Here is a 10,757-nt window from a genome sequence, read left to right as displayed (position 1 = left end):
GAAGTCTGAGTATTCCGGAACACTTAATTGTGCTCATGAGGAATCTGTACCTGGACCAAGAAGCAGTTGTTCGAACAGAAAATGGGAACACTGAATGTTTTAAAATTAAGAAAGGTGAGCGACAAGGTTGTATTCTTTCAGCATACTTATTCAACCTGTATGCTGAGCAAATAATTTGGGTTCTATGAAGAAAAACGTGGTGTCAGGATTGGAGGAAGACTCATTAACAACCTGTGATATGCAGATAATACAAACCGTTTGCTGAAAGTGAAGAGGATTTAAAACATTTACTGATGAAGATCAAAGAGCACAGCCTGGACTCAAGCATGGCAGTGAGGTTGGCCAGGGATCGGACATTGTTTCGTTCTGCTGTGCATGGGGTCGCTATGAGTCAGTTCCGACTCGATGGCACCTGACAGCAGCAATGACTAGTGCTACTACTCATCTGTCAATTTCTCATACTGTGGTGGCTTGTGTGTTTCTGGGATGCTAGAAGCTATGCCACTGGTATGTGAAATGTCAGCATACTCACACGTTTGTGAGGAGCTTCCAGACTAAGACAGACTAGGAAGAAGGAGATGGACTACTTCTGAATGTTTACCCACTGAAAACCTTATGAATAGTAGCAGAACATTATCAGATGAAGTACCAGAAGATGAGCCTCTGAAGGCACTCCAAATACAACTGGGGAAGAGCTGCCTTCTCAAAGAAGAGTTGACCATGATGATGCAAATGGAGTAAAACTTTTGGGACCTTCATTTACTGATGAGGCACAACTCAAAATGAGAAACAGCTGCAAACATCCATTAATAATTGGAAACATGGAATATACGAAGTGTGAATTTTGGAAAATTGGAAGCTATAAACATGAACTGGGACACATAAAGATTGATATCCTAGACATTAGTAAGCTGAATTGAACTGATATTAGCCATTTGAATCTGACAATAATATGGTTTACTATGCTGGGAACAACTAATTCAGAAGGAATGGTATCACATTCATTATTAAAATGAACATTTTAAATTCTATCTTGAAGTAATACGTTGCTTGAGGATAATATCCAAACACCTACAAGGAAGACCAATTAATACCACTATTATTCACATTTACACACCTACAAAAATTAAACACCACCACTGAAGATAATAATGATGACACTGAATAATTCTAACAACTTCATCAGTCTGAAACTGATCCAACACATAATCAATATGTAGTGATATTTTCTGGTGATTGAAATGTTAAAGTTGGAACAAAGAGGAATGATCAGTAGTTGGAAAATATGGCCTTAGTGACAGAAATGGTGTTGGAGATATTGACAGAATTTTGCAAGGCCAATGACTTATTTATTGTAAATACCTATATTTAAATAACATAAAAGGTCATGTTATTTAAATGGACCTTACCAAATGGAATACACAGGAATCAAAAGGACTGCTTATGTGGGAAGAGATGGTGGAAAAAACATTATTAGCTGAAGAAAATTAAAACAAGTCTACAAGAGACAAAATATGAGTTTGAACATATCCCACCTGAATAGATTTGATTCATTACACACCAATGACTTAAGTAAGAGCAGAAGAGTTGTGGGATGACATCAAGAACAACATACAGGAAGAAAACAAAAAGGTCATTAAAAAGAGGAAAAAAGAAAAGATCAAAATGGGTGTCAGGAAAGACTCTGAAACTCTTTTGAGCATTGCAAATGGAAAATATGAGGAAGTAAAAGAATTGAACAAGATATTTCAAAGGGCAGCTCAAGAAACAAAGTCAAGATTATTATGAAACGTGCAAAAGACTTGTAGTTAGAAAACTAAAAGGGAAGAACACTCTCAGCATTTCTCAAGCTGAAACAACTGAAGAAAATTCAAACCTCAACTTGTAATATTGAAGGATTCTATGGACAAAATATTGAATGATGGAGAAAGCATCAAAACAAGATGGAAGGAATACACAGAACCACTGTCTAAAAAGAAATGGTTGATGGTCAACCATTTCAAAAATGAGCATATCATTAAGAACTGATGATACTGAAGGTAGAAGTCCAAGCTGCACTGAAGTCACTGGTGAAAAACTAGGCTCTATGAATCAATGGAATATAAACTGAAATCTTTAAATAAACAGATGAACCAGTAGAGGTACTCAATCATCTACACCAAGGAATTTGCAAGACAGTTACCTGGTCAAATGACTGGAAAAGATTCCTATTTGTGTCTACTCCAAGAAAGGTGACCCAACAGAACGAAGAAATCATTGAACAATATTATTAAGATCACATGCAAGTAAAATTTTGCTGAAGATAATTTATAAACTCCAGCAACAGTATATCAATAGGGAACAGCCAGAAATTCAAGCCAGATTCAGAAGAGATCACAAAACTAGGGATATCATTGCTGACATCGGGTGGAACTTGGCTGAAAGCAGAGAATACCAGAAAGATATTTACTTGTGCTTTACTGACTAAGCAAAATCTCTTGATTGTGTGGATCATGACAAACTATGGATAATACTGTGAGAAAATGGGAAATCCAGAATACTTAGTTGTGCTTATGTTGTTATGTGCCATGGAGTTGGTTCCGACTCATAGTGACCCTGTACAGGGTTGCTGAGGTTGTAAATCTTCACGGGAGCAGAAAGCCTCACCTTTCTCCTGCGGAGCAGCTAGGAGTTTCGAACTGCTGACCCTGAGGTTAGTAGCCCAATTTGTAGCCACTACGCTGCCAGAGCTCCTTTGCTACCTGTGCTCATGAGGAACCTATATATAGACCAAGAGGCAGTCGTTCCAACAGAACAAGGGGATACTGAATGGTTTAGAATCACGAAAGATGAGCACCAGGGTTGTATCCTTTTACCATACTTACTCAATTTGTATGTTGAGCAAATCCAAGAAATTGGATTATATGAAGAACCTAGCATCAGAATTGGAGGAAGACTCATTAACAGCCTGCAATATGCAGATGGTTTTGTTGTTGTTGTTAAGTGCTGTCAGGTCAATTCTGTCTAATAGTAACCTTATAGGGTTTCTGAGGAGCATCTGGTGAGTTTGAATTGCCAACCTTGAGGTTTAAGCCAACCTTGTGGTCGAGTGCTTATCCTATAGTGCCACACCAGGATTCCATGCAGATGATTTCAGCCTTGTTTTTTGGAAGTGAAGAGGACTTAAAATATTTCCTGATGAACGTAAAAAAATCATAGCCTTCAGTATGAATTACACCTCAATATAAAGAAAATCAAAATCTTTACACCTGGACCAATAAATAAAAAAGATTGAAGTGTCAAAGACTTCATTTTGCTTGGATCCACAATCAACATTCATAGAAGCAGTAGTCAGGAAATCAAATGATGTATTGCATTAGGTAAATTTACTGTAAAAGACATTTTTAAAGTGTTCAAGAGCAAGAAACCAGTTTGAGGACTAAGCACACGACCCAAGCCAAGGTTATTTTCAATCACCTCATATGCATGTGGAAGTTAGACAATGAATAAGGAAGACCCTAGAAGAATTGATACATTTGAGTTATGGTATTGGAGAAAAATACTGAACATACCATGGACTACAAGAAGAACAAACAAATCTCTTTTGGAAGAAGTACAGCCATAATTCTTAGAAGTCAAGATGGCAAGACTTTGTTTCTCAGACTTCAGACATGCTATCAGAAGAAACTAGTCTCTTGGGAAGAACATCATGCTTGGTAAAATGGAGGGTCAGGAAAAAAGAAGACCCCCAATGAGATGGATTGGCATAGTGGCAACAACAATGAGCTCAAGCATACCAACAATTATGAGGATGGTCCAGGACCAGGCAGTGTTTTAGTCTGTTGTTCACAAGGTAACTATGAGTCAGAGCTGATTCAACAGCACCTGACAACAACAACAACAATAGCTAGTGGTTATGAGAATTTCTTCATGTTTGTTGACCACTTGAATGTCTTCTTTGGTGAAGTGTCTGTTCATGTCCTCTGCACATTAAAAAAATTGGATTATTTATCTTCTTCTTATTTAGGTGTTAACGTGTTTTATAAATCTTAGACGATAGTCCCTTGTCTGATATGTCATTGCCAAAAATATTTTCTCAGTCTGTGGGTTCTCGTGTTACTCTTTTGGTGAAATCTTTTGGTGCATACAACTGTCTAATTTTTAGGAGGTCCCAATCATCTATTCCACCTTCAGCTATTATGTCTGATAGTGCATTTGTGCCATGAATCAGAGCACATCAGTTTGTCTCTATTTTTTTCATTGACGATTTTTACATTTTTAGGTTTTGCAGCTAGGTCTTTCTTTAATCCACGTTTTTGTGTGTTGTGTGAGATATGGTCTTGTTTAGTTATTCTGCCAATAAATTTCCAGTTTTGCCAGCACTATTTGCTGAAGAGACTGCTTTTCCCCATTTAATGTGTTTTGGTCTGTTGTCAAAGAGCAATTGAGCATAGGCAGATGGATTAACTTCTAGATTCTCAATTCGGTCCCATTGATTTATGTGTCTTTCATTGAATCAGTACCAGGCTGTTTGATTACTGTGACTGTAAAGGAGATTTCAAGATCAGGAAGTGAGAGATCTCTTTTTTTTTTTTTTTTTTTGGTAATGTTTTGCTTATCTGGGGTCTCTTTCCTTTTCATATAAAGTTAGTGATTATTTTTTCCATCTTTTTAATAATTACTAACTTTTTTTCTTTTCTATTTTTAAACTGCCTTCCCTGTCACCCAAGTTAACATGTGCCTACCCTCTGTTGTTGTTGTTAAGTGCCATCAAGTCAGTTCTGACCCATAGTGGCCTTGTATGGGTTTCTGAGGAGCAGTAGTGAATTTGAACCGCTGACCTTGTGGTTTAACCAGACTTGGCAATCCAGCTCATTAACCTGTAGCACCATATGAGGACTTCATGTTTACCCTCTAGCAAGTGAATAATTCCCTTCCACCCCTGGTAACCATCAGAGCATGTTTCCTTTAGCATGAAAACCTTTTATTGGCTTTTAACAACAGTGGTCTCATACAATATTTGTTGTTTTGTGACTGACTAATTTCACTCAGCATAATCCTCCAAATTAATTTATGTTATGAAGTATTTCACAGATTTATTGTTTGTACATCTTCTTTAAATTATACTGTAAGAGGTAGTATTTTGATGTGGATGAAGAGTGTTTATTTCAGAGAGAATATTTATAGTCATAAACCATGTCCAGTTGAAATTTAGAGGGAATCAAGATAGGAAACTAATACTTCACTCACATATCACTACATAAATGCCATCCATCCACTCATGTCATCAAGTTGATTTACTTGATTTACATCAAGTTGATCGCAACCCTATATAGAATTTCCAAGACTGGAGATCTTTACAGGAGCGGACAGTCTTATCTTTCCCTGTGTAACAACTCCTTTGACCTTGTTGCTGGTGGGTTTGAACAGCACTGCCACAGCTCCTTATATAAATGCCAAGCAGGCATTAATAATACAGTGGATTTGATTGAGCAGTCCTTTTACCATGAAGCATTTAGAGACTATATATGTAATGAAAAATAAATGTCCTTGAGGATGATAACAGTATTATCTCAGAATTTGTCAATGAAGTCATCATTCAACCTGACAACTTACTAAGGAATTATTCCAAATGGAAAAATAGAATCAGTTTTTTAACATAGCTTAATTTTAATTATTTCCCCTTAGACATCATGAATTCACTTTAGGCAAACATATAATGCTATCAGTTTTTTCTATTTGTGGCCAATATAAGTATGCACAACTTTTAAATAATAATGACAAATACAAATACAGAAAATGAATGAAATGTACTACTCTTATTTGTGTCTCATACCCCTAAAAAATATATCACTATATCTCAAAATACATTGATGGTTTGAAATTCAATCTACTGTTTTTTTAATGTAGAATTTGAAATTATCTTTTTTTTTTTTTTTAAAGTAAACCTATTTGAACTAACCATTTAAAAGATAATGATTTTTTTCTCAAATGTTAGAACAAGAAAAGATTGTAAAATAAGCAAATGGAAAAAGGAGCACACAACTGGATTAAGTACATAGAAAGTAAAACCAACATATAAACAAAAGATTATTTCAGCTAGAGTTTACTTCTTAAAAACTCAAAGCATCACCAAACAACTACTGTTTGATTCTTCTGCTAATGAAAACCTAAGCTATTTCTGTAGTTGGAATTTTCTTCTTGCTTGTAGTCTTGCTCAGTGTCTTGAAATAGACCACTGGGAATATTTGGCTTCAGGAACTTGAACTCATTTATTCCTGAGTCTCCCATCAAACACACCTCATACTGGTAGCTCTGGGGCAGGGTCCTGGTACCGCTCACATCCATCAAGTGGCCAGGAAAGTGGCCCTCAAGCATTGGGGTGGCCCTGTTCCTCCTGCACAGCTGCACTGCCACAAATACCAGTACAGAGAACAGGAAGAGTGACGAGACTGACGCCAACGCAACGATCAAGTAGACGGTGATTGAGTCGGTCTGGGTCTTGTCCCGGGTCACCTCCGGGAGCAGCAGGTAGGGCTGTTGGAAACTATCCACCAGGAGTATGTGCAGTGTGACGGTGGTTGACATTGGAGGCTCGCCATTGTCTTTGACCAGCACCACTAATCTGTGCTTGGCCGGGTCGCGCTCGCTCAGCAGCCTGGCAGTGCGCACCTCGCCGTTGTGAGCCCACACGCTGAACAGCCCAGGCTCGGTGGCCTTGAGCAGCTGATAGGACAGCCAGGCATTCTGACCTGAGTCACTGTCCACCGCCACCACCTTGGTCACCAGGTAGCCCACCTCGGCAGCCCTGGGCACCAGGTCAGTGCAAAGAGCAGAGCTGTTCTGCAGTGGATACAGCACGAAGGGTGAGTTGTCGTTGTCGTCCACAACCACCATGCGCACCAGTGCCTCGCTGCTCAGCGCTGGGGAGCCCGCGTCTGCTGCGACCACGCGGAACTCGAACGCTTGCAAGGCCTCGTAATCCAGGGACCTCAGAGCGAACAGGTGCCCATTGTCCGCGTTGATGGAGACCAAAGAGGCGAAGGGGAGGTGCGGGTCCTGTGGTGGCAGCAGAGAGTAGGTGATTTGTGCGTTGGTGCCTGAGTCTCTGTCTGTGGCGCTGACACTGCCGATGTGCAAGGCGGGACTATTGTTTTCCCTGATGTACAGGGTGTAGGAGGTTGTATTGAAAGTTGGAGCGTTGTCATTGACATCTGAAATCCACACCGTGATGGTGTGTTGGGTTTTCAGCCTGGGAGTACCCAAGTCAGTGACAGTGATAGTAACATTGTACTGGTCTCTCTTCTCTCTGTCCAGCGCTTCCTTTGACACCAGAGTATAAAAATTATCTGTGGGTGGATTGAGGAAGAAAGGAAGATCGTCCTCTATGGAACACATCATCTTTCCATTGTCTCCAGAGTCTGGATCGGAAATGCTGAAAATTGCAACCAAAGTCTCAAGCGAGTTTTCTGGGATGGGGCTGTTAACTGAGGATAAGGTCAGTTCTGGTGGGTTGTCATTCACATCTCCCACTTGAATTATGACTGTTGATTTTCCTGAAAGTCCCCCGCCATCCTTGGCCTCGATATCAACTTCATAGGTGTTAATCACCTCAAAATCCAGATATTTGACTAGCTGTATATCACCAGTAACTGGATTTAATTGGAAAGTGTTGCGAGTTTCTTCAGAAGCGTGGGAAAATGCATATGCTATTGTCCCATAAGATTCTGTATCTAAATCATTAGCTGAGACAGTGACAATGACAGAGTTAAGAGGACTGTTCTCTAGAACTTGAACTTCATAAAGGGACTGTGAAAATACGGGGGCGTGGTCATTTATGTCTAAGACCAGGATGTGAATCTGGGCTGTCCCAGACCGGGGTGGAGAACCACCATCTAGCGCTATGAGCGTTAATCTGAGCTCCGACTGCTCCTCGCGATCGAGCGCTTTGTCCAGCACTAGTTCTGGGTATTTCCTTCCATCCCTACGACTACGCGTGAGAACATGGAAATGGGAGTTGGGAATGATCTTGTAGTTTTGGAGACTGTTTCTTCCCACATCCAAGTCCTCAGCATTTCCCAAAGGAAATGTTGTTCCTGGTAGGCTGCTTTCTAGGATTTTCAGCTGCATTTCGTTTTCAAGGAATACAGGGGAATGGTCATTTACATCTATGACCTGGAGCTCATTTGTAAACAGCTGCATAGGGTTTTGTAGCAATACCTGAAAATCTAGTAGACATGGCTCTGTAAGACCGCACAGCTCCTCCCGGTCCAATTTTTCTTTCAGGAGCAAATCACCGGTTTGATGGTTGAGCTGCAAATGCTGTTTACGCCCTTTGGACACAATATGGGCCCTCCTCTCAGCCAGTTCTCCTACCCTCAGCCCCAGATCCTTTGCTAGGTTGGCTATTAAAAAGCCCCCCTCTTTTTCCTCAGTCACAGAATAGCGACCGGACTCTGACACAGTTAGAGACCCACTCAGAAAAACAAAGAGAAGTAAGACTTGCCTTTGTCTAAGAAAGCGCTCGCCTCTGGCCTTCATTGCACTTTCCGCCAAAGACTTCTTCCAGGAAATGTCGCCAAGCTGGGATACAGACAACGTTGGGAAAGAGTCTTTTGCCCCCAACCTTTGGAGACAGCTTAGTGAATAAACCTTTCGAGAGGCTCTGATTTGCTTGTTTACAAATCTGCCTAGTCTCACAAACCCCTTCTTAACTGTGCCGGATTCCGACGTTCGGGAGTACGTAAGCATAAACTCGGTATTTTAATGCTCCTTCTTAGTCAACAGCGCCACCATGCGTTCACTCGCAGTTACAATAAAATTGTCTTTTATTGTAATGAAATATGACTACATCACTAGTAAAATTGGTTTTGCTCTAAATTGCTTTTTCCTTTTATTCGAGCCCTGGAATGGCGCTTTAGAATAAGCACTGGGCTGCTAACCATAAGGTGGCAGTTCAAATCCACTAGCCGCTCCTTGGAACCCTGTTCGCAGCCGCTATGAGTCAGAAATGACTCGAAAGCACTTAACATTCCCTTTATTCGACCCAGTCAACACTACGGAGGGTTTTCTTGTGTCATGCAAGTCAAATAAACCTAAGAAAGTAAAATTCGTTCTTAACTGAAAGAAGTTATGCCCCCAAGTAGAGTCCTTATTTATAGTATACCTGTGATGACTGCTCCCCTTGTTATTGTCACACCTAAATAGGAAAAGATGTTGCTCTAAACGATGTCATCATATGTGTTTGTTCTTTCCCCACAAAAATTTGCATGAGTTGCCCTTAGTCAGAAAAAATGTTATGAAATGATGAATTTATGCAAGCCGGTAAACAAATTATAATTGAGCTTAGGGGGTAGATCCAGTCACAAATGCCTAATTCCTTCCAGTTTTTCACATTCATACAAGGAACATTTGCAGTGATTTCTCCTATACTTATTTCACAGTATCTTTACAGTTGTTGATTTCATCTGTGTTATTTCCACAGACATTGAGTTTATAGTAAAAGTTATAACTATTACTATAAAAGCTATAACTATATTGGTGGTAACAAGATAGATGATGTCCATATATCTTATTTGGTTTTCCAGCTAATGAAACTTACAAACTTTAAACAGTATTATATAAAAATAAACTATATTCTGAAAAGTTGCAATGGGGGGAATCTAACTTAATCTTGGGGTCTGGGGTCTGAGAAACCTTCCCCAAGGATATGCCATTTAATCTGAAACATGAAGGATGAAAAGAGTCCCCCCCCCCCCAGGCAAAGTCTGTAGACTAGGAAGAAGATTTCATATATAAGAAGCTGATGTGCAAAGGCTTGGTGGTGGTAATTATGTGCCGTGAAGTCAGTTCCAACTCATAGTGACCCTGAATAGGGTTTCTGAGGCTGTAAATCTTTACAAGAGCAGAAAGCCTCATCTTTTGTCCTCCAAATGGTTGACAGTTTCAAACTGCTGACCATGAGGTTAGCAGCCAGACTCATAACAAAGGCAGTACAATGCATCCACATTTAGTGCTTCAAGTGTAAGTGAGAAGAGAACACTAAAGAGGTTAACTGGGGTCAAATAATGGGTATCTGGATTTTTTCTAAGGAAAAAAGAGAGTAACGACAAAATTTTAAACAGTAATGAACCAATGAAAATGCCTTGTATTCAATCTAGCTTTTAAAATATTTTCACACAATTATCAGAAATGTAACAAAGCTTCATATATTTACTTTACTTTTAATATCAGTGATACTAAAAGTAATAGCAATTATGGTTCCGTATCTTCATATATCTTATTTGATCACAATGGTAAACTATTAAAGAGCTGTTGTTATACTTTTGGGGTGACAGCAATCATATGACTTACATAAAATTCTACAGGTAATAATTGATATCATCATAGTGCTCTACATTTCTAATAATCTCAAAATGAAACCTTTAAAGTTCATATTGTACGGTTAATAGTATGTCTCATTCAAATATACATAAAATAAAATTTAAGGATAGGCTAAAAAATATTACCACCACTTGTCTGTCAGTTTGTCGTACTGTGGTGGCTTGTGAGTTGCTGTGATTCTGAAAGCTATGCCACCGGTATTTTAAATACCAGCAGGGTCACCCATGGTGGACAGGTTTCAGATGAGCTTCCAGATGAAGACAGATTAGGAAGAAGGAGTGATGAACTACTTCCAAATATTTAGTCACTGAAAAGCTTATGAATAGCAGAGAAATATTACCAGATATAGTGCCAGAAAATGAGCCCCTCGGGTTGGAAGGCACTCAAAATGAGAC

The 10,757-nt window shown here is 39.5% G+C and overlaps 1 protein-coding gene across 1 annotated transcript; it reads right to left on the bottom strand.

The window, feature by feature from the left end:
* Nucleotides 1-6,138: 6,138 nt before the first annotated feature.
* On the bottom strand, nt 6,139-10,414 carry PCDHB3 (protocadherin beta 3). Its single transcript, XM_006866235.1, has 4 exons — nt 10,377-10,414; nt 9,976-10,065; nt 8,684-8,751; nt 6,139-8,480 (listed from the first exon to the last, which is right to left on the bottom strand). Exons 1-4 carry the CDS (start codon nt 10,412-10,414, stop codon nt 6,139-6,141), a joined length of 2,538 nt encoding a protein of 845 aa, XP_006866297.1.
* Between the last annotated feature and the right edge of the window lie 343 nt (nt 10,415-10,757).

Source organism: Chrysochloris asiatica, unplaced genomic scaffold (genome assembly GCF_000296735.1).
Source record: "Chrysochloris asiatica unplaced genomic scaffold, ChrAsi1.0 scaffold00087, whole genome shotgun sequence".
NCBI lineage: Eukaryota > Metazoa > Chordata > Mammalia > Afrosoricida > Chrysochloridae > Chrysochloris > Chrysochloris asiatica.
This window is presented reverse-complemented; position numbering and strand designations above follow the sequence as displayed.

What these genes read in the sequence shown, in the direction of transcription:
- PCDHB3 (XM_006866235.1), bottom strand. Translation starts at nt 10,414, where the DNA reads ATGAACTTTAAAGGTTTCATTTTGAGATTATTAGAAAT. An exon ending in GCACTAAATGTGGATGCATT is followed by an intron (nt 8,752 to 9,975) that starts GTACTGCCTTTG and finishes TTGACTAAGAAG; the next exon opens with GAGCATTAAAATACCGAGTT. An exon ending in TCCGGCACAGTTAAGAAGGG is followed by an intron (nt 8,481 to 8,683) that starts GTTTGTGAGACT and finishes GACAAAGGCAAG; the next exon opens with TCTTACTTCTCTTTGTTTTT.